Source organism: Lonchura striata, chromosome 17 (assembly GCF_046129695.1).
Source record: "Lonchura striata isolate bLonStr1 chromosome 17, bLonStr1.mat, whole genome shotgun sequence".
NCBI lineage: Eukaryota > Metazoa > Chordata > Aves > Passeriformes > Estrildidae > Lonchura > Lonchura striata.
The window spans coordinates 7,417,640-7,439,249 of record NC_134619.1 but is presented as its reverse complement, the minus strand read 5'-3'; the positions used below and the strand labels follow the sequence as shown (position 1 = coordinate 7,439,249).

The 21,610-nt window shown below is 60.6% G+C and overlaps 2 protein-coding genes across 2 annotated transcripts; both read right to left on the bottom strand.

Annotated features, from left to right (window-relative positions):
• Nucleotides 1-1,379: 1,379 nt before the first annotated feature.
• Nucleotides 1,380-10,474, bottom strand: ANGPT4 (angiopoietin 4). The gene is made up of 9 exons (XM_021527402.2): nucleotides 10,157-10,474; nucleotides 5,784-5,939; nucleotides 5,461-5,582; nucleotides 4,932-5,164; nucleotides 4,318-4,433; nucleotides 3,787-3,888; nucleotides 3,540-3,706; nucleotides 2,668-2,798; nucleotides 1,380-2,581 (listed from the first exon to the last, which is right to left on the bottom strand). Exons 1-9 carry the CDS (start codon nucleotides 10,472-10,474, stop codon nucleotides 2,421-2,423), a joined length of 1,506 nt encoding a protein of 501 aa, XP_021383077.1. The 3' UTR covers nucleotides 1,380-2,420.
• Nucleotides 10,475-12,798: 2,324 nt separating this feature from the next.
• Nucleotides 12,799-19,604, bottom strand: RSPO4 (R-spondin 4). Its single transcript, XM_021527401.3, has 5 exons — nucleotides 19,526-19,604; nucleotides 16,514-16,702; nucleotides 16,108-16,251; nucleotides 15,826-16,011; nucleotides 12,799-12,872 (listed from the first exon to the last, which is right to left on the bottom strand). The coding sequence occupies exons 1-5, from the start codon at nucleotides 19,602-19,604 to the stop codon at nucleotides 12,799-12,801; spliced, it is 672 nt and encodes a 223-aa protein (XP_021383076.1).
• Between the last annotated feature and the right edge of the window lie 2,006 nt (nucleotides 19,605-21,610).

Here is a 21,610-nt window from a genome sequence, read left to right as displayed (position 1 = left end):
GGGCTGGGATGAAAGCTGGAGCAGGGAGCGCTTTGAAGATGAAAAGCACCCGTGTGTTCTCCCAGGACAGCCTCACATGGCACCGCAGCTCTCCCAGCACCTCAGGTGCCACTTGTGCCCCGTGGTCCCCATGCTCCTGATGTGTCTGCTGGGGAAGGTGACATTAAAACCACCAGCAAGCACCTGCACCCAGGGACCCCACCTGAACCCGGGCCTGCCGCAGCCTCCCTTCAGTGGCAGCCCCCCAGCAGCTGCTGGCCACAACAGCACCATGGGCCCCTTGACTGGGGCTTCCATCCAGCACTTGGGGTCCCCAGAAAAGCTGTCATAAAGATGAATTTGCCACCCCAGCTTGAATTCTGCACTGTTGTGTGTCCACACAGATCCCCTGCTTAGGGTGCAGGATCCACGTGAATTCTGCTGGGTTATTGTCAGGTCCAGCTGCCGGGAATGTGGAGGGCAGGATGTGGTGTCAGGACGTGGTGACAGGACATGAGGATGGCATCTGGCTGTGAGTCAGGCTGATTAAGTGCTCTGAGGAAGACACACAGACCCAGGGGATCCTTAATGACGGCACATGGGACACTGGGTGCCTCCCCAAGGAAAACACCCCGGAAACCAGAGGGTGACAGGGACCCAGGGCACTCGCCTGGGGACAGGCTTTGCCCTTGGGGAAATCTCTGAGGGAACCAGATCCTGGCTGGTGGCTGGGACCGGCTGTGCTGCCGGATTCCTCGGTGTGGTGTGTCCCAGGGCTTGGTCTAAATTTGTTGCTATTGCTAAGGAGAAAGGGGGGGGCACCAGTCCCCAGCCAGGCAAGGGCTGAGCAGCCACATGTCCCTTAGGTGCTGCCAGTCCTTGGTGCAGCTCTGGTGTCCCATGCCCTGCATGACTGGGACCCGACATGGCCATCCAAAGCCCAGTGTGCTCATGTGTGCATGATCCTGTGCATGCAGGATGTCTGTGTGTCCACGTGCACACGTTTCTGAGCAGCATTTTGATGTGCACACACAGATGAACACACAGCAGCCTTGTTCCCGAACCAGGAGTCTCCATCTGACCCCCAACCATGGGACTGCCAGCGTGAAACCCTGGCACAGACACATTCAGACACCCCAGAATGCCCCCCCGTTGCATGTCCCCGCTGGGGACAGCAGGACAGCCCCACACTGCCTATCACTTTCCCTGGCAGCTGCTTCCCGGTGGCTCCAGTTTCGCGGGGAGCACAGCTGAGGCCATCAGTTATTTCCAGAGAAGAGGGACAGCCGGGGAAATGTCCATCACCCTCTGTGCTGAGATTCCCCATGGGTGCCCCATGTGCAGGCAGGAGGTGCAGGCAGGCAGCCAGGACAGAAGGAAAACTGGCAGCACCGCCCCCCATGTTTTCCATTTTTTAATTATTCCCCACTGATGAGCATCTTCTGGAAGCGCCAACAACGTCACGTGCTTTAATCAGCGTTAATTAGCGGGTGCCTCGGGACAGTGATGAGGGCAGGCAGCAGGAGCCCCCCGCTGCTGCGTGCACAGCCGGTGTCGGTGCCAGCACCCAGCACCTTCCACCTCCCAGCCCCTTTAACCCACAGCCCCCTCCCCACCCACGACCCCCCAGCCCCTTCCTGCCAATCCTGGGGCCCTGCCAGCCCCTGCCACTGCAGTGCCTGCTCCTTCCAGAACTGGGCCATTGGCCATCCCAGGACTGGTCCCCAGGAAGGTCCCCAAGGTTCCCTCTGCTCATCCTGTCCTCTCTGAGAGCTGGAGAAACCCAGCTCCATTCCGTGAGGAGCACTGCCTGTTCTGCCATACATGGGGACAGTGGCTCGGGCCGTGTTTGGAAGGGGGCGGCCTGTGGCCCTCTGCATGGCTGTGTCTGAATAAAAGGTGAAGGAGGGACACCACCAGCCCCCCCGCTTATTGGGATTCCTGTCCCATCCAGCTCCTCTAATCCTGCAGGAAAGTGGGATGGTGGGGGATTTACAATATCCAAAATTAGTGAAAAGGCAAAGCCCACCTCGTGTCTGGGGTCCCTCTCACTGCACATGGTCCCAGGGGTTCTCAGAGCCCCATAACTGGGTGGGGTCTTGGAGCCCTGTCCCCAGGAAAGAACTCTGAGGCCCAGCAGAAATTTGGGGAGAGAAGTTGAGGTGAGATCAGAGGGTTTCCATAAGCTGGAGCCCACGTTGGCAGGTCTGGCTTTGTCCCACTCCAGCTCCTGCAGCTCCATCTCCTGCAGCGCCCTTCAGCCCTGCCCACGGTTCCTCCAGCATGGCGGTGGTGACACTGCAGACTTCTGAAAAATGGGATAAATGAGAATAAAAAATATACTCATGGTAAAGGTTCCCTGCAGCAGGTGGGGCATCCTAGCTGCTCCCAACCATCCCTTGTCCCGGACTGCTCTCAGAGCTGGCACTGCCACGGGCACGTTAGAAGCTGGTGGGCCGGATCATCATGCGGGTGCCCTTCAGGGAGTAGCTGGGCCCCTGGAAGTGGTGCCAGCGGATGCCGTTGAGCTTGCGGATGTTGTTCCGGGCCGGGTAGTAGATGCCATTCAGGTTGGAGAGGCCACAGGCATCGAACCACCATCCTGTAGGAAGGGAGAAGGGCGGGAAGGTGGCATCGCAGGCTGGCACCCATGGGTGCCGCATGGGGCTGTCCCCCTGCCTCACTCACCTCCCGAGAGCATCTGGGCACACTTGCAGAGACAGTTGTCGTTGTCGGCGTCACGGGTGCTGAATTGGGTGCCCTGCAGTGCCAGGCCACTCTGCTGCCCAGCAGTGCCACTGTAGTCCTGCAGCGACAGCCTGTGCCCGGCAGGAACACAGCCACTGTCACTGCCGGGGGGTCACAGAGCCCCCAGCACTGCTCAGGGGCTGCCATGAGCTGAACACAGCACAGAGGGATGTGGGCAGAGATCTGCAGCTCCAACTTGGCCTCCTGTCCTTGGCCTCTAAGAGTGGGAGTTGTGATATGCTGGGGCAGAGAGGACCCCCAAGTCTCCTCCAGTCCTCTTGCTGGGGTCAGCTCGGTGCGTGCATGGGATGGATGGTGCTGGGGATGTCTGGGGTCTGGTTCCACCTCCAGCCCAGCAGTGAAGGCCCCCACCTGCTTTTCACCCTCCTGCCCATGGCCAGGAGCACATGGTCATGGCAAGCTGAGCATTAGGAGCACAGCATCCCTTCGTGGACGTGGACAGCCTGGGGATGCCCAACACCCCTGGGAATGCCTGGTGGCCACAGCTGTGTCACCTCCCTTGCACCAACAAAGAACCTCAGTGCAAGTGCCCAAGTTGCTCCCACTGGGATGGCAAATCCCACTGCATTGATGCAATTTTATACATTAAAAATCTACTTCTCAGAAGCCCAGGGAGAGATGAAAGCGTCACAGCAATGTGCCTGGCACCTAGCACCATAACTACACCAGGACAACCCAGTGAAGCCCCGGGTGATCCTGCACCTCCCTGGGGCACCCCACCCAGCCCTTCCCCCTGGCCACAGTGCTTGGGGGCGGTCAGAGATGGGAAGTGCTGGGTGCCTCTCCCCTACCTGTAGAACTGCCGCTCGCTCCCCAGCTGGAATTTCCCGTAGTGGGCATACACCTGGCTGCCCTCCCAGTCCTGCAGCTCAACCCGCAGGGTGTAGGGCACCCGGCTGGTCAGCAGGTGCACGGCCTCATTCCCCAGCCAGTACTCCCCCGACGCGTCCCCGAAGCCCTGTGGAGCAGCAGGGTGGGTGAGTTCAGGGTGCCTGGGGGGCCCCGGGGTGTTGTCCCCCTCCCCGGTCAGGCACACACCTGCTTGTACTCCCTCCAGCTCCTCTGGAAGCTGAGGCTGCCGTTGGCACGAAGCTGGATGATGGTCCAGCCCCCTCTGTCCGTCTCCATGTCACAGTATGCCTGCAAGGGGAGCGAGGGACAGGCTGGGGGAGGCTTGGAGGGGGCAGCCAGGTGCATCCCTGCCAGGCTGGGCAGCTCAGCGTGGGTGCTCTATGGGTGCTAGAGCTGCCTGAGGGGCTGACGAGGGTGTGCTGTGCCCAGTGCCTGGCTAAGGGGTCTCTCCTCCCTCCATGTGGACAGGGCCTGGGGTCTGGTGCTTATAGGTCAGGGTGCCAAAAATCAGTTTTATGTCCCCATTTGGAAGGCTGTGTCAGCCCTGCTTTCATCCCGTGGGGGCTGCCTTCACCCCTGTGCAGCCCCCAAGGCTGGATGGGGTGGGGAAACTGCCCTGGGATGTGCCAAGCAACAGGGATCTGGTGTGGGGCTGGTGTGCACTGGGTGGGCAACACTCCGGGGTGCAGCAGGGAGCCCTCTCTGGACTGTGCTCACCTTTTTGGGCTCGCTGAGGTTGGCAATGTGCAGGGTGTAGATGCCACTGGCATGGATGCCCGCCCGGCGCACCTCAGCACAGTCCTGGAATTGTTGCTCCTGTCCAGGTGACGTGGCTGTGGCAGAGGGGACAGTGAGAAGGCAGAAACCGTGGTGGCCCTGAAGCCCTGCCTGGTTTTGCTGTTTTTCTCTCTCTCTTTGGATGCCTTTGTGCTCACAGATTAGTTTTTAATCTTCTGTGCCATCTCCTGAGGGCTGAGCAAGGCAGCTGTGCCACCAGGGCTGCTGCCAGCCTAAGCCCTGGGGGTTTGCCATGGCTGGGAATGGCAGCAGGCTATGGACCCACCCCTTGGGACTGCAAGCTCCTCCTTGGTTGCAATGAGTGGATAATTTACTGGTGTAAGGCGTTCCTGCCCATGGCAGGGCGTTGGAATGAGATGAGCTTTAAGATCCCTTACAACCCAAACCGTTCTACGATTGAATGATTCTATTATTTTTGAGGTGAAGTCACTCAAGCTGACTTGAGTGACTTGACACAGGGGGCACCCTGGCATGCTCCGGGGAGGACAAGGAACTTTCCCACTGCCCCCACCCTGCCCGCACACCCCGCTCACCTCTGCCCTGTGCGACGAGGCGCATCAGGCTCTGGACAGACTGGAGGAGCTGGAGCTGCTGGCGCTGGAGCAGGCTGGCGTTGGCACTGGCAGCCAGCAGCGTCTTTTCCATCTCCTCGATGGTGCCGCTCTGCCGGCTCAGCAGCCGCTGCAGCTTCTCCTTCTCTGAGTGGGCCCCCGCCAGCTCCGCCTGCTGCTTGGTCTCCATCTCCAGCACCCGCACCTCCAGGATGCTGAGAGTGGGATGCAGCAGTGATGGGGTGGCAGAGCAGTCCCAGCGTGTCTGCAGGGACCCATCGCTGTCCCCATGCCCTGCTGCACCCCCTGAATTGTACCCTCACTTCTGGGATGTGCCCAGCCATGGGAACCCAAAGCTCAGTGGCCGTGCTGGGGCTGTGCAAGCCCCTAGGGACCAGAGCCAGCACCTGGAGGGGTTCAAACCCCCTCAAAGTGCAGTGTGAGGTGGGAGACACCAGCCTCCCCGTGGGGTCCAAGGGCTGTGGGGTCCCTGAGCTGCCCCAGCCCCTACTTGTTTCTGTTCTGCAGCTTGTGGATCTCATTGGTCTGCAGCAGCAGCTGCTTCTCCAGCTTGGTGGTGGACAGGGAGTTCTCCTGGAGCTGCATCTCGATGCGCCACGTCTGATTCAGCACCTGCCTCGGGAGCAGAGGGGAATCTTGGCATCAGCAGCCGGGGCCACACCACACCTGTGGTATCACCAGGCCAGTCTCTGGCACACAGCCTTGGTACCTCCACCACTGTGTCACCTCAGGGCATTGCTTTTACCTGCAGACAAACTGTGCCACCCACCACAGTCCCAGGGTGGTGGGGACGTGGGGACACGCGTGCCATACCTGGGCCTCCACGTCGGTGAGCTTGCGGCTCTGCTCGGCGCTGCGGTTGAGGAGGGAGCTGCCAATCTCCAGCATGGCTGCGGTCTGGTTCTGCACTGCCGTCTGCTGCAGCTCCGCCATCTCCGGCTTCACGCTGCTCTGGATGTAGCTCTCCAGCTGTGCAGGGAAGTGAGGATGCAGGGGATCATTTGGGCACCTCTTCAGGTCCTGTCTCTCAGCATCCCAGCTGAGCCTGGCACCGCTGGGCACAGCCCCCGGGCACAGGCACAGCCCCCGGGCACAGGCACAGCCCCCGGGCACAGCCCTGTGTCCCCACAAGGCTTGACCCACCTCAGGCCCCTTAGAATCTTATCAGAGGACAGAGCAAGCTGAGCTGCTGCAGGGGAGGCTCCTCAGGCACCGGCTGCCAAGATTCCTGGGCTGTGGTACCAGCTGGGGCCTGGCATGGGCTTCTGTGTGCCCAGGTGTGCTGGCGAGTTGGGGCTGATGCCCAGCCAAGGTTGCCTGTGCCAAGCAGCCGGGCAGAGAGTGGCTGGCACTGGCATCAGCATCAGCTGTCACCCCCAGCCGCTGGGGATGTGCAGGGTGAGGGGACATCATCAGCCAGGGAAGGGGGGTGTCCGGCACCCGGTGCTGCTCCACCACGTGGAAGCGCTCGGGGCTGGGAAGAAGCTGGCTGCGAACACAGCTCGGACACAGCTGAGACGACGCATCCGCTTTCCCAGCCCGCGGGGGAGCCGCCTTTCCCAAAGGCTTTGCTATTTCTGGCAGCCCCGCCATGAGGTTCCCATTCAGCCGCTCCCCAGGGCGATGGCCTCGCTGGGGGCGCGGTCCCTCGGCGGGGCCACGGGGAGCGGAAGGGGCCGCGCTGCCGCCCACGCTGGGAAAGCAGCGGGGACAGCGGCTGCCCGGCTCCCTGCATCCCACAGATGCTGCTTCCCTGCAATGCCCTGCCTGGCTCCCCAGGGGTGCAGGCAGAGCCCCACATCCCCGTGCATCTTGTGGGGTTGAGGGTCAGAATCAGCAGGGTTGGGATGCTGCTCTCTGGGTAGGGTGGAAAGCAGGCAGCGGTGCTGGGATGTTCTGTGCCATGGTGGGAATGCAGCCATGGTGGGAATGTAGCAGTGCTGGGATGTTCTGCACCATGCTGGGAATGCAGTGGTGCTGGGATGTTCTGCACCATGGTGGGAATGCAGCCATGGTGGGAATGCAGCAGTGCCGGGATGTTCTGCACCATGCTGGGAATGCAGCCGGGATGCTTTGCACGGTGGCAGGCAGGCAGCAATGCTGGGATGTTTGGCACCATGGAATACCAGAATATTCAGCAGCATGGCAGGCAGCAGTGTTGGGATACTCAGCGTGGGAGTAGGGCCGGCAGTGGGCCAGGGCACAGGGTTCTGCACTTGTTTGGCATGACGAAATCTCACTGCTCCTTCCTCCTCCGCACCAGGCAGTGGCAAAACCATCACCCCACTGTGAGCATCCATGTGGGCAGGAGGGTCTCGGGGCAGGAAGGTCCCAGGGCTGACCATCCCAGCCTGCACCCGTTTCCCTGGGGATTTTCCCTCACAGGACACGCTCTCAGGGAGGAAGCAGGGAAAGGTCGGAAAGCCGCGTCTGGAAAACATTTCCCCGAGCTGAGGGATTGCTGGAGAGTTTCCCTTTAACCACGTCGTTAATCTTGTGGCTTCACAGGGCTTGGGGAGGCCTTTTCTCCCTCTCAATCTTGCTTTTTTAAAGTTTTTTTTTTAAAATAAACATATCTGTGAGCTGAGGGCAGAACATACCCACAGAAAAGGTCAAGCTGGCATGGGGAAGGCTGAGAGCCCTGGGATGGAGCCCTGGATCCTGGCCCCAGCAGCTCCCTGGGAGCTGGAGTGGGGCACAGTGTCCCCAGGCATGCCTGGCAGAGGGGACACAAGTGGGGCAGGCTCCGAGCCAAGGACAGGGAATCCGGGATGCCCCCTCCTTCATTTCATGGGTGCTGATGTGAGCTGTGCTCTCCTGGTCTCAGAGACTCATTTCTCTACCATAAGGGCAGAGGGAAAAGCTGTGCTGCTGTTTTGGTCACCCCAAAACATCACCGTGGAGCAGGAGGAAACTCAGCCACTCGCTGTCCCCATGCTGGGATCCCATTGCCTGCAGCTGGATCATCCTGTGCTGCCTTCTTGCAGCCACATCCTTCCCCTATGCCCCACTTCCTATCCTGCCCTGGCATTTCTAAACATTTCACAAGCACCAGCTCGGGAATCCCTGAGGCACAGGTGGGTGGAAAACCCTTCACCTGCTCCCCCCACAGCTGCACACATTGCAGGCTGAGCAGCATCAGCCCCTGTGCCTCAGGCACCTCAGAGCTGCCAAAATGTCACTGCCTCGCTGGAGACCCCATCCCACCCCAAGTTCCCCCCCAGACCCAGCGGCACCATCAAGTGTTTGTGTTTGAACTAAAATTAATTCCTCTTGAGACAGAAGCGGCTGATGTGCCCTTGTGTGCTGGGTCCTGGCCATGTCTCTACCAAGGGGTGCTGAGTGGGGAGGGTGGGCCAGCCCCCAGTGCCATGGATGGGGGTCCTGGGGGAGGTCAGTGCTGGAGAGGCCTGAGGGGACCTGGAGAACCTCTTGGGTGTCAGGAGACCTCACAATTTCTCAGCATCCTGCAGGGCCCCCCATGCCAGGGCAGAGCAGACAGGGATGCAACGTTGTTTACGATCTGTCCCTGAACCCAATGCCTCTTTTGAGCCCTCGTTTGTTTGTTCAGGGCTGGAGTCTGACCAAAACAAGCGTTCTTGGGCAGCTCTGCTGAAATTTGGGAAGCTGAAGAACAACAGCAAAAAACATAGCTGCAAGCTGCCTCTAAAAGGAGAGAGCCATGCTGCAGGATGGAGCTGGATGGGATGGGATAGGGTGGGGTGGGATTGTTGTGATGGGATGGATGGATAGAACAGGATGGGGATGGGGAAGGAATGGGGCACTGGCTGCCCAGTGCTCCACTGCCTTGTGCTCCCTGGGACTGTGGTGAGGGGCATTGCTGCCCACTGCTGCCCAGATGTGCAGTCCCAATTTGCCTGTGGCTGTCTGCTCTGGACAGGGACCCTGGTCCCCTGCCCTCATCCCTAGAGCTGGCCTGGGCACACAGGGCACAAAGACCACAGAGCACAGGGACACCAAGGCAGAGAGCCGAGGGCACAGGGACCCCAGGACTTCTGTGCACCCAGCAGACCCAGCAGGTTCCACAGTGACAGAGATTCAGCACCACCAGCCAGGTTGTCACTGGCCCTGCTGACCCCTCTGCAACACTCTGGGCTGGTGTCCAGCAGAGCCACGGTTCAGCATTTTCCCAGCTCTTGAGGAATTTGTTCTCTAAGGATGGCTGAGGGGACAAGGAACAATGTCCTGCACGTCCCTGCTGCCTGCACTGTCCCCCACAGCCGGGGTGGCTACCCAAGCAGCACGGCTGGCATGGGCCATCCCCGGGACCCCCACTCAGCGTGGTGGCCCCATCCTGATCCCCGAGTGCTGCAGGGGCTGGGCACGGGGACATCACCCAGGAAATGGGACTGCAGAGGCACACAGGTCCCATTACAGCCTGGTGGGACACCACAGGACACGCATGTGGCTCTGCTGGGTCGGTGACAGCTGGGGACAAGCTGTTTCCCCTCCCATTAGTGCAGGCACCCAGTGTTCCTGGCATGGCTGTGGGGTTCAGGGCCCCCCAGGGATGTGTCCCTTGGGATGAGCTATTCCTGGGTCTGACGCAGGCAGTTGTGCTCAGCTGCTGGGGGCTCCAGGAAGGAAATGCTGCTTCCTGCCTCAGGCACTGGGGACGGGGAGAGCCAGTGGGGGCTGGGGGTGGCAACCCTGTGGGTACACAACCCCTCTGGTACTGCTCCCACTACACAGCACCCACAGGCCACCCAGGAACCATGGGTCCCACACAAAACCTCACCAAGTGCTGGGAGCTTTTGTAAAGCCTGTAGGAGGGAAAATTATTAAGCTGGAGAGATTTCGGTGACCCCTGCCCTTGGGACCCTCTCCCTACCACTGGCCAAAGCCCTTCCCAGTCTCCTCACCCAAACTTGGAATACTGATCCCCAAGGGATGCTTGGCACTGCTAACCCAGCAAGGACCATGAGGAACCCTATGGCAAGGATGGACAGGGAATACAGCCTCAATGGGAAGTGCTCTGGGCACCCATGAGCCGCAGCACCTGCAGAACCTGCAGCACTCATGCCCTCCATGCAGACAGTGCTTGATGCCAGCTGCACACCTGCGGATAAAGGCTGACCTGGATGCCCACAGCTGTGCCACAGGGATGCCGCAGGAGCGAGTGCTGGACACAGACCCCTGCCCACACCGCCCATCCCTCACCCTACCTTCAGCAGCCACTGGGTGCTGTTCTCCAGGATCCTCTCGAGGTGCCGCAGGCGCTGGGCAGCCCCGTGCCCGCCGGTGCCGGCCGGCGAGTCCCGCTGGAGCAGCACATGGGCCGGGCCGGGGGCGGCGCCGGGGGCGGCGGGGCAGGGCAGGGGCTCGGCCTCGGGCAGCACGAAGGTGTAGCTGCAGCGGCCGTGCTGCACGCGGTGGGAGCGCCGGCGGCCGCCGCCCTCCGCAGCCCGGCGCGGGGCTCCGGCGGCGCACAGAGCCGTCGTGGCGCAGGTCAGCGCCACGAGGCCGAGGCCGAGCGCCCGCATGCTGCGGGGGTCCCCGCGGGACCGGGCTGCCGCGGCGGGGGATGCTCCGTGCCGGGGTGGGTCAGTGGGCGCTCGCCGCCGCGTCCGACCGCGGCGATTTCGGCATTTCCTCCCTCTGAGCCGGCGCTGGCCGCCCCGGGCTTTTATCGCCAGCCCTCGCAGGGGGAGAGGGGAGAGGAAAAAAAAAAAAAAAAAAAAAAAGAAAAACAAAGGAAAAAATCTGTTTAAAAACAATACTTCTATCTTTTTTCTTTCCTCTGAGTCCACTGCGGGGAGATCAAGTTTCACACGTGATCTATAAATGTCTCTCTCTCTCTCTCTCACACACACACGCACACACACTCAGTCGCACACGCAGCCCCCTCCCTCCCCCGGGCGTTCTCTGCAGAACTCATTGCACGTCCCGGGGTGGACAGCGCCACGGCAGCACCGAGCCCTCCCACCCCCGGCCCTGCACCCCGAGAGTCCCCCCGATCAGCACCGGCTGGGATGCACCACGCCCAGGCACCCCCATCCCAGGCAGCGCAGCTCCCTCCCGAGTCCCGGCTATTTATAATGCCCGCCGGAGCCAGGCCTGCATTTCGCTGCTCTGGCCATGGGATGAGCCCGTGGGGACCAGGAGGAGGGCGGGCTGTGTCCCAGGCAGAGCTTGGCAGGACACAGCCACACTTTGCACGCCCAGAGCCCAGGCCGGGGGTTTGCCAGCAGCTGATGACTCCGACCAGAGCTGGGGGTCAGCACGTCTGGCAGCCCAAGGACTGGGACGGGTCTAGGCTGTGTCCCCCAGGAGGAGACAATCCCGGTGCTGGGGACAGGCTGCCAAGGGGATGTCCAAGCGTCTTAGCAGAAGGGGATTTTCTCCAAAAAAAACCCCTGGTGGTTCCCAGTCTTGTGGAATGGCAGTCCCAGTGTCACACTGGCTGCTCGTCCCAGTGCTGGCTCAGACAATGAGAGATGCTGGTGGTACTTTAAGCAAAAACTTGAAATAAAATCTTTCCCCAGTGCCCCAGTACTGGGGGGCCGGGGCAGGGTGTCCCCCCACAGGGACCCAAGCTGCCGAGCTGTGGAATACAGAATTGCACCGTGGCCACAGCCAGCATCCCAGACCCCATCCGGCAGCAACTCGTGGGAATGGGGAAAACAGGGACGCGGGAGCGATGCCGGGGGTTTAATCCATTTATTTGTCATGAAGCGATGGGAGGAGGTGCTCCGGAGCGTTGTGCCGGCTCTGGGGCTGGCTCGGTGCTGACACCCAGCGCTCCCGTCCTGAAGGGTCTGTGCAGCCCCCGCAGCCTCCACACCCCCGGCCAGCCCCGGCCTCTCGCTGCTCACGCTCAGGGCAGGGACGGGGAGTTCGCACCTCGGCAGTGCCCGAACGCAGAGCTGCCGGCGGCTGGACAGCGATTTGAGCACACAGTCACGCCTGGGGATGGCTGGGAGGGGTTGCAGAGCTGCTTCCAACACATCCCAGTTTGGGGATGCAGGACGTAGGAGCATCCCCTTCCTGGGCTTGCACTTGCACTGTGCATGTCCCTGTCCTAGACAGACACAGTCACCCCAAATTCCTGTGCCCACATCCAGCTGGGAGAGAAGCTCTTTGAGCTTCTCTGTGAGCCTGAGGAAGACAGGATTTGGCCCATGAGGGTGCTGTGTGCTGGGCTGGCATGATCCCAAGAAGGGTTGTCAGTCTGGAGGTCCAGCTGCCCTCCAAGCCCCAGGAGAGCAAGATTTGGCCCTGGGTTTTGCTAGTGGGGATGCTGAGCACCCGGCTGGGCTGCTGTGGGCAATGGCACAGTCCCCAGTGGGGTCGCCCCAGGAGTCCTGCTGCTTCCCATTCCCGTGGCTGAGGATGGGGGGACACTTTTCAGCACCTGGAGCAGCTCAGTGGTGCACTGTGCCCCTCAGCACTCCCATAAAACCAGGACCCTGTGGAGCCAGGGCATCTCCCAGCCCTGGGGAACAGTATCTAGGCAGGCATCAGCTTCATTAGCAGGGTCCAACCCCGGTCTAACCCCATCCCACCCATCTGGAGGAAGGGATGGAGCAGGCTAGGGAAGAGGGAAGACCAGAGGAATAAAGGAGCCACCCCCTCCCCAAGCCCTAGGGCTTTGCTTTGGACATTGCAAATTAGATTTTCTGAAAAGGAAATGTTTTACACGCCATAAATTGTCTCAAAAGGAAAGGGGGATGGGGGGGCAGAGAAAATTGTGCAATGTTTTTTTCTTTTGGTAGATGGAAAACCAGGGGTGATGTGGCTGGAGCACCGTGGCAGGAGTTGGCTGGGAGCTCCTTCCATGGTGCCCCAGCTCCCGCGCTGGTGCCCGCTAGGTGCCCGTGTGCCTTTCTGTCTTCGGCTTCTTCTGTCTCTTTTTGCCTTTATTTTTGGGTTCGGTTTTCTCTGCAACAGAAAAAGGAGAAGAAAAGGAGCGCTCGCTCATTGGCCAGGCAACGTGATCTGACCTGAGCCCCATCCATGGGACGCTGATCCCATATCCTCAGGGTGTTAGTGCTGGACCCAGTTTCTGATTTTGGGGACCCCAGAGCCCTCTCCCAGTCATGAAACAGCAATGTGGGTCTGTAGAGGGTTTGGATGTGCTGATGGCAAGGGCAGAGGGACACTGGCGTGCTGTCCCCACATCTCCCATAGCTGGACTCTCAGACCTGGTACCCCAAAATCCCTAGGGATGGGGTGGGGCAGCTCAACCCAAGCAGAAGCTGCCTGAAGGAACCCCAGCTCCTCTCTGAGCAAGGACTGTGGGTACTGGAGAGGGGCAGTGGCTGTACCAACCCCCCCAAGCCATGGCACAGCTGTGCTCAGCTCTGCCATGATGTGGGAGCCTGCCCACCACCATGGGACCTAGACAGCCCCTGGGAGGATTTGGGCATGGTGGGGAGCAAGGTGGCTTTGGAGTTCATCCTTACATAGGTGCTAATTCTCTCTCCATGTATGGATAGTCCCCATCCCAGTGGCACAAGCAATGTGCTGGTGGAGCCTGGCTGCACCCCAGATCAACCCACTGCCAGCTTTCCAGGGTCAGGCTGTTGGAACCCAAACCTTTGCTCACCCCGAGAAGCTGCCACACACCCTCCAGCTGGCCAAGGTGCTGCTGCTGAGACACCAAAGAAACAGGGATTCAGGATAAACCCTGCTGTGCTATGGGCTCCTCTGGGAGGGGGAGTCCATGCTACAGATCAGAATGGTTGCCCCAAAAACTGGGCAGCTTTGTTGGTCCTTGCCCCCCTGCACCCACTCCAGTTAGAGCCACATGGAGGGGGTTCAGTGGTGTGAGGGGCACAAGGGACCATGACTGTCCCCGGTGCTGCGTGTGCCAGCGCTGTTGTCCCCAGTCCCTTCTGAGGGCTCCAGTTCTTGTCCTGCCTGGCTCTGAAACGCTTTTTCTCAGCTCTGATCTCCAGACAGTTGCCACCCACAAAGGAGAGGGCACGGCACGCACGCCAAGCGTCTGGAGAGCGGGACAGACACCCAAGGCAGATTTACAGCAGTGCGAGGGGTTTGTGCCACAGCCAAGCGTGGCAGCTTTTCCCTTCCAGCCGCCTGGATGGCTCAGAAGTGGTGGCACAAATCTCTCATCACACGGTCGGGTTCGGCTGCCTGCCTTGGCTCGCCTGGGCTGGGGGTGTCTCAGATGCATCAAGTGAACTCCTCGTCCTCCTCCAGCATCTGGATCCCATAACCCAGCACTTGGCCAGGCGGGCAGGAGCCTGGGAGCGAGGGCAGACACACGCTCTGCCGTGGCAGGGACTCCGAACAGCCTGCCCAGGAGTGGGAGACATGGAGGGGCTGCTCTCTCCTGAGTGGGTTGCTTGGGGGGCACTCATGGATTCCTTCTGGTGGGCAGGAGCAGGCCTGTCTCTGAAGCTTATCCCTGATAGGAGCCTCAATAGTAGAGTCCTGCCAGTCCCTAAGCCCACCACCGTAGCCCCACGGCTTCCAGCTTGCAGGAGCACAGGCAGAGACAGGAGGCCAAGCACTTTTCTGGGGTGCCAGTGCCTTCTCAGTAACTTCACAAGATGAGGTGCCCCTGAAACACTGGCACAATAGTCCCTGCCAGTGGGACCTGCTGTGTGCCAGTCAGGGCAGGGCATGGGCACGGTGCTCCAGGACACAGTGCTCCGGAGCAGCCTGTCCTCCCACATTAAATTTCTTGCATCAAACTGTCACCAGCTCTGCGGGTCTGGAGCTGCCACACACCAGCAGGGAGGAGAACATCCTCAAAATCGAAGCCACCTGGCACCCCAAAGATGTGAGTTGAGACCTGGGTGGGGAAGGGAATCAGCTCCTTTGCACTGTCAGCAGGAAAATATTACTTATGATTGATGCTGCTGGGATGAAACCTCTCTCCTGGCTCTGTGGCCCTCGCCCAGCACGCACGTCCTCTGCTGCTGCCCCCCTTCTTCATCTTTTTTCTCTCCACCCTCACAGCCCTGTCCTCTCTGATCCCCGCCACGCTGGCGGTGCCGGCCAGCTCATCCCACGGCGCAGTGATCCCGCAGCTCCGAACCGCAACCCTCGGTGGCTCAGATCTGCTGCCAGGCACTTCACATCGGTATCTCATGCATCCCCCTTTCTGCCAGTTATTAAGTGGAGATTTATTAGGGTAACTTCAGTCCAGAAGCCTGCATCCAAAAATGACATCAGCCACGTCCTGGTTCCCATCGCCAGCCCTGCACCCGTGCACGCACCGCCCGGACAGACCCTGCAGCGTGTCTGGTGTGTGAAAAGTGGGGAGATCCCTGAGCCAGGGAGCCCCCAGCCTGGGAATGAGTTGGGGGGAAGTGCAGGGACATGAGTGAACATCTGGCCAGATGAGCCATGGAGGGGCACTGTGCCCTGGGGTGTCTCCCAAAACTTTTGCCATCAGCAATCCTCTGGGTGATGCCCTCCTGCTCTATGAGCATTTCAGCTTTTAGGGAGCTCAGAGGATTTTGCAGGAGCCTCCTCTATGTCTCAACCCTCCTTACCCACAGCTGCAGTACAGAAAGCCTCCCTTCACGTCGTGGCAGAATGGGAGCTGGAGCTCGGCAGCCTCATCCCACCACGGCGGTTCGTGCCAGTGCCCAGCCCAGCCCAGCCCAGCATGGTAGGGGACACTGGCTCGTCCCAGGCAGTCTCGGGAACTGCCAGGTGGGAGCAGCCAGCCCTAGGGCTGCTCAGCACATGTGCCTGAGATGACGGCTTTACCCAGAATTTCAAAATGCTTGGGAGATGATGACAGCACGGTTCGCCGGCCACTGCCAGATCCCTGCTGCCATCGTCCTCCCGCAGCACCCCTCGGGCTCACTCTGGGGGGACGCGAAGCTGTCCTGAGCCCCTGTGGCACGGTGCTCACCTCCCGGGCAGTGCTTCTTCATGCGGCACCTCCTGGTCTCCAGCAGCGCGGGGCAGGCGGTGCCCTCCTCTCGGGCAGCCTCGGGCACCTCCCGCACCCGCGTCTCCACACCCCACCTGCAGCCGCAGGTCCGGCTCTCGTGGGTACAGGCGCTCCACTCGCTCCACGGGCCCGGCTCGCACGTCTCTGCAGGGACAAGGACAGGGACAGAACGGACCGGTGACCCCTCGGAGCCAGGCACGTCGCCGGGGACGGCGGGCGCGGGGTGCGGGCGCTGCTTACCTTGGCACTCGCGGGTGCCGGGCTGCGCCGCGGTGCCGGCGGGACACTGCCGAAAGCACTGGCCCTTGTACAAGTAAAACTTGTCCTTGCACTTCATGCAGAAGTCTCTGCTGAAGCAGCTCTCGCAGCTGGGCGACCTGCACTCTGCCGGGAGGGACGGCCGGTCAGCCCGGGACACCCCCGGCACCCACCGGGGACCCAAAACCTGCGGGGTCCAGGCTGAGGCTCTGGGCAAGGGCAAAGGGGACGAAGCCCTCCCAACCCGGCTGCCCCTGGATCCAGAGCCACCAGGGATGCTGCGGCAAATGAAGCCACCGCCCTTCCCGCAGCGCTGGGACCCGCAGGGTGGCGAGGGGAGCGTGGGCACTGGTAGGAGCAGGGGGACCCCGGCTGGCGCGGGACGTACTTGTGCATCTGTTGACCTCCAGACCCCGCACACCAAAGTAGCCTGGGGGACAAGTGTGCACGCACATCCCGTACTGGCGGATGCCGTCCCTCCAGATAAGCAGGAAGAGCCGGTGGTGGCAGGTGATGCAGCCGTTGTCCTCAGAGCACAGGACGCAGCCCGTGCAGTTCTCCAGCAGGCCAGCACTCGCTGCAGGGACAAATGGAGGAGAGGGGCTGTGGCAGAGGTGCTGAGGGGGATTCCAGCCCCGTGGTAGCCCCTCTCTGACACACCATGGTGACAGTGCTGTCCTGTCTCCCTGCAAATGCCACCTCACCTCCCTCTGCTCCTCAGATCCCCACCTCTGTCCACGCTGCATTGATGGCCTCCATCACTCCAAGATCCAGGCTGAGGGTTTTCCCTATGCCCAGCACTGCCCATGGGTGACAGGCTGAGCCACACCCCAAGCCAGCCTTGCCCATCCCGTGGGAAGCGGAACAACCACTGGGTCAGCGGGTAGAAATATGATCTGACCTGGATTAATCAGTTAATACCTCTCAAGTGTCAGAGGACAAAGGGCGTTTTGGATGCACTCAAGAGGAGCTGAGAAAAGAATCTGCTCGAGAACCTCTGCTGCCTCCCTGGCTGCCTGTGCTGTACTCCCAGCCTGTGGGAAGGTGATTGACCCTGAATTGGGTGACCTCTGTTCCCAGGGACAAGGACAGGGTGACAACATCCACCAGGCCAACTGCTCCTGCTCTCTGAGCCCACAGAAAAGCCACAAAAGGGGCCACTGAATTCCTGCATGCAGGCATCCAATACTTTCACCATGCCCCTTTGTTGGGAACTGTTTGCTTGGTACCACAGCCTGAGCAGCAGTGACCATGCCAGAAGCCCTGGTATGGCATGCTTAGGACCTGGGCTCTATAGAACCACAGAATCACAGAATGGTTTGGGTTGAAAGAGAGACCTTCAAGATCATCCCAAACCCCCTGCCATGGGCAGGGACACCTTCCACTACGCAAGGTTGCTACAAGCCCGAGGCAGCTGCTGGGTGCTGCCCTGGGAGGAATGCGTGGCACTGGTCCCTCTGACCCCAGAAGCTGCATCAGAAGGGTCCCGTGGCTGTGGGGCTGGGGCAGAGGCGCTGGGAACCGGGGAAATGCTGGCAGAGGATTCTGTCAGACGATGATGGCGGGCGGTGCCTCGCAGCCCCGTGTGCTGGTCCCTGGCACAAACCAGTCCACGATGCCCTGGTGCCATGCAGTTGTCCCCAAGCTGGCTCATCCCAGAGCCTTCTCTGGGACGCACTGTCTGGGATGGCAGCACTGCCAGAAGCCCTCATTAGAGCTGCGTCTGCTGGGAGCGCTAACGAAGCACCTTGGATCCATTAAGTTGTTATGGTCTCCGTTACATATTTACCAAACGCTGACAACATTTGTGTTCCTGGCTGCAGCTGGAGTGGCTTCCCTGGAGACCCGTGGATTTACGAGCCTCTTTCCCTTCCCTAATTTTTTTTTTTTAATATTTAGGGGTTTTTTTTGCTGCTCTCCTTCCACTTCCAGCCAGAGCAAAGAAGATGGGGAGCCCTGGATGGGCTCTGGGGCCTCCTTCCTCTCACTGGCTTTAGAAATAATTCCACTATGTGGAGCTGGGAGAAGTGGGGTTGTCCTCCTCCACTCCACAGTGACGCTGGCATGGCACACACATCTCTGCCACCAAGAGTGACACTGGAAGCCACCACAGAGAACAACAGAAACCGTGGGCTTGGGGATTAGGAACAAGAAGTGGGTTCATCTCCTCCTGTCCAGTGGTGATGGCAAAGGACAGGGATGGGCACAGGGCATGGGGAACAGTGGGTACTTGAGCTTGCTGGACATGGGTGTGACGTCCCCCATCTCTGCCCACCCTACGCCCAGTCCTGCAGGGCACCATGAGTCCTGGGGGAACGGGACTGCCCGGACCAGAGCTCCCAGTGGCAGTAGGGAGGCTGTAGGGTGCTGCAGCATCTTTTGTGGCTCCTGGACCCTGTGCTGGCTTTTCTGTGCAGGTTATCCCAGGGTATATAACATGTCTGGGGTGTGAAGCCACAGCCAGACCCCCAGGCTGCCAAGACCTGAGGCCTTTGGAACATTGTGCTACCCAGCAGGAAGCAGTGGTAGCTGGAGCCCCTCTTGGTGCTTGGTCATTTCACATCAGGGGTGTTTTGGCCACCAGCCTGGCCACCCACATCACCACACACACCTACTGCCTCTGCATGCCTTTAACAAGGAACAACTTCAAGGGAATCTCTCCAGGCCCCAGCCCTGAAAGCCCTGGTTCTGGAAGGTCCTGCCCCTACCCTAGCACATGTTGGCCCCAAAACCAAGGCATTCCTGGCACAGAGCTGAGAACCAGCCCTGGACCCACTCCACACAGCCAGCTGGCACTGCCTGGCACTGTCCGGTGAGGGACATGAGCCAGTGCCCAACGGAGGGGGCATGTACCTCGGCACAGTCCCAGCACACCCTGCCCTTGCCCAGGCACTGAGCAGTGGTTCAGCTGGTGCCTCTTCCTGGGGAAAGGATGGGGCAGGGGACAGGCAGTGCCTGCCGTGGCTCTGAGCATCCTTCCAGGAGGTTTTACTCCTAAGGTACCTAATGTGCTATGTAGAGAAAGGAAATATCTGGATATCAGCCCATTTTGTACTATCCCCACTGTGTCTGGCTCTGCTGGGGTTTGCAGAGCTGGTCCCAGTGCCAGCCAGTGTCCCTTGTCTCCTGCCAGCCCCAAAGGCAGGGCTGGCACCGGGCAGGAGTGCTATGGGGCTGCACTCTGGATCTTCCCAAGCCAGCCCCGAGCCACGCACCCAGAGGGGAACACAGACGGTCCCCAAGGGGGCTCAAGGCGAGGGGTTGGGGTTATGCTGGTTCCTGGCACCTCCAGCCCTGCTTCACAACTCCTCCCTGCTCTGTGCAGGCAGGACAGGCAGCCTGGTGTCCCAAAGCCACCCCGCAGGACCCGGGCGGGACAAGCCCACTGTGCACACTGTACCTTGCTTCTTCCACCGGTTCTGCGTGAGCATTTCCATGGAGCTGATGAATAACAGCAACATGAATATTATCCACTGCATCTGGGCAGGAGTGATGTCGGACAGGGGAGAAATCAAATCATCCAAGCGGCTGGCGGGCTCGGCTCCTGCCAGAGCCGGTGAGGGGTGGTGGGAGGGCGACGAGCGGCTCCGGGCTCACACCATCCCAACACGAGCTTCGGACACACAGCCACGCTTCAGGGCAGCTTGAGCCGGCGACTGTGGGGCAGGCTGGGGTTGTCAGGCCCGGGGAGTGCTCATGGTGGCGGGGAAGTGCCGGCTGCTCCGGGGAGCTCTGCCTTTATAGTCAGTGTCAGCCCCCTCTCCTCACCCTCCCTTTCAAAATAATAATAATCCTGGAAAAAAAAAAAAAAAGTAAAAAATCCCCCAAGAGCAACAAAGCGACTGGCAAACGCCCTGGCTGGATCCCCCCGGAGCACTCCAGCCACCACCTCGGCTGGGAACCGTCCCGCCGTCCCGCCGCGGTCCGACTGTCCCGCTGCCATCCCAGCGCCGGGGTCACAGCGAAGCCCCCTGCGATTTTGGGGGGGTGGAGCCAGGGGGGTGACGCTGCCTGCGCCGGCCCCACGGCACAGCCCCCCGGCTCAGCCCCCCGGCTCAGCCCCCGGTTCAGCCCCCCGGCTCAGCCCCCGACTCAGCCCCCGGCTCAGCCCCCGGTTCAGCCCCCCGGCTCAGCCCCCGGTTCAGCCCCCCGGTTCAGCCCCCGGTTCAGCCCCCGGTTCAGCCCCCGGCTCAGCCCCCCGCTCCGAGTCCCCGCAGGGGCAGGGGGGCAGTGACAGCCCCCGGGCAGGGCCGAGCCCCCCGGGCAGGGCCGAGCCCCCCTCTCGCCGGGAGCCGTCGTGGGTCTCCGGCAGCTCCGGCGGCGGCTGCGGGTCTGCCCCGGCTTGTCCCCAGCATTGCAGCTGACTCTGATTTTCCGAGCGCTTCTTAACTCACCTCCCTCCGAGCTGCGGGAGCGAAGCTGAGCCGAGCTGAGCTGTGCCAAGCTGTTCCAAGCCAAGACGAGCTCGCTGCGTTCTGGGCTCCCATGCGCCTGTCCACACCCCTTATCCCATATCGTGCTCCTCAAAACCCACCCTAGGGGCTGTGTTTGAAGTGGGGTGCAGGACAGGAGGGGGACACCTCACTAGCCAGGTACCCGAGGTGACCTACAGGCGCAGGTCCCCATCCTGGGACCCCCACGTGCTCGTCCCGTTGTCCCAACCCTGTGCCAGGAGCCATAGCCCGGAGCAGCCTGGTGACCTCCAGCCAGGGCTCCAAGGCCACCGGCCACCAGTGAGAGCCTCAGTGAGAGAACATTCACTCCTGTCATCACCACGTGCAAACCAGCACACGGTGCCCCTCTTCTGCCCTCAGAGGGGGCACAGAGAAACTTTCTGGAACCACAGGACCCCTCTGAGCACCCTGGGGGAGATCACCATCTACCTGCTCATCCCATATGCCAAAAAGCTGCAGGGCTCCTTTCCACCTGGGATGTTTTGGGTCTGCATTGCCTGGGAGGGACAAATGGACTGAAGATCAGCAAGCTCATTGCACCAGAGTAACCACCCACAGGGCTGCAGTGGACGTGTCCATCGGTGTCCTGGGGTGTCCAGCCATGCCCAGGGACAGTACATTGGGGTTACTCTTCTCTCTACCCCTCAGATTTCTCCCTCCTGTTTCCCTTCTCTCCCCCAGCCCCTCTGAGCCTCTCTCCCCACCTCTCCCATCCGGCACTGCTGCATTTCATTCCTGAAGGGTTAATGATCAGACAACAAAGGAGCCATTTCAGACCCCTTTGGCCTCACTGTAGGAAACCAGGAGTAATAACTGAGGAAATCAGGAATAATAATGGTTGGGATCACTTTTTTTTTTTTTTTAATTATGAAATAAATTGAAAAATTACACATAAAATGCATAAATTGCAGCATCTGGCTCAGATGAAATTTCCATAAACAACCAAACCTGCAGCATGGCATCACCATCAGGAGTTTGCAAGGGCTGGGGCCCAAGTGGACATGGGGATGCTCCTGCCATCCCAGCACAGA

Bases quoted from the DNA above. Each gene is read 5' to 3' on its own strand.
- ANGPT4 (XM_021527402.2), bottom strand. From the start codon at position 10,474: ATGCGGGCGCTCGGCCTCGGCCTCGTGGCGCTGACCTGCGCCACGACG. The intron at 3,889-4,317 runs GTGAGCACAGTC...CTCCCCTTGCAG, and splicing joins ACCTCAGCGAGCCCAAAAAG to GCATACTGTGACATGGAGAC. The intron at 3,707-3,786 runs GTGTGTGCCTGA...GCTGCTCCACAG, and splicing joins GCTGGAGGGAGTACAAGCAG to GGCTTCGGGGACGCGTCGGG.
- RSPO4 (XM_021527401.3), bottom strand. From the start codon at position 19,604: ATGCAGTGGATAATATTCATGTTGCTGTTATTCATCAGCTCCATGGAA. The intron at 16,252-16,513 runs GTACGTCCCGCG...CCCTCCCGGCAG, and splicing joins GGAGGTCAACAGATGCACAA to AGTGCAGGTCGCCCAGCTGC. The intron at 12,873-15,825 runs GTGAGCACCGTG...TTTCTGTTGCAG, and splicing joins GAAGAAGCACTGCCCGGGAG to AGAAAACCGAACCCAAAAAT.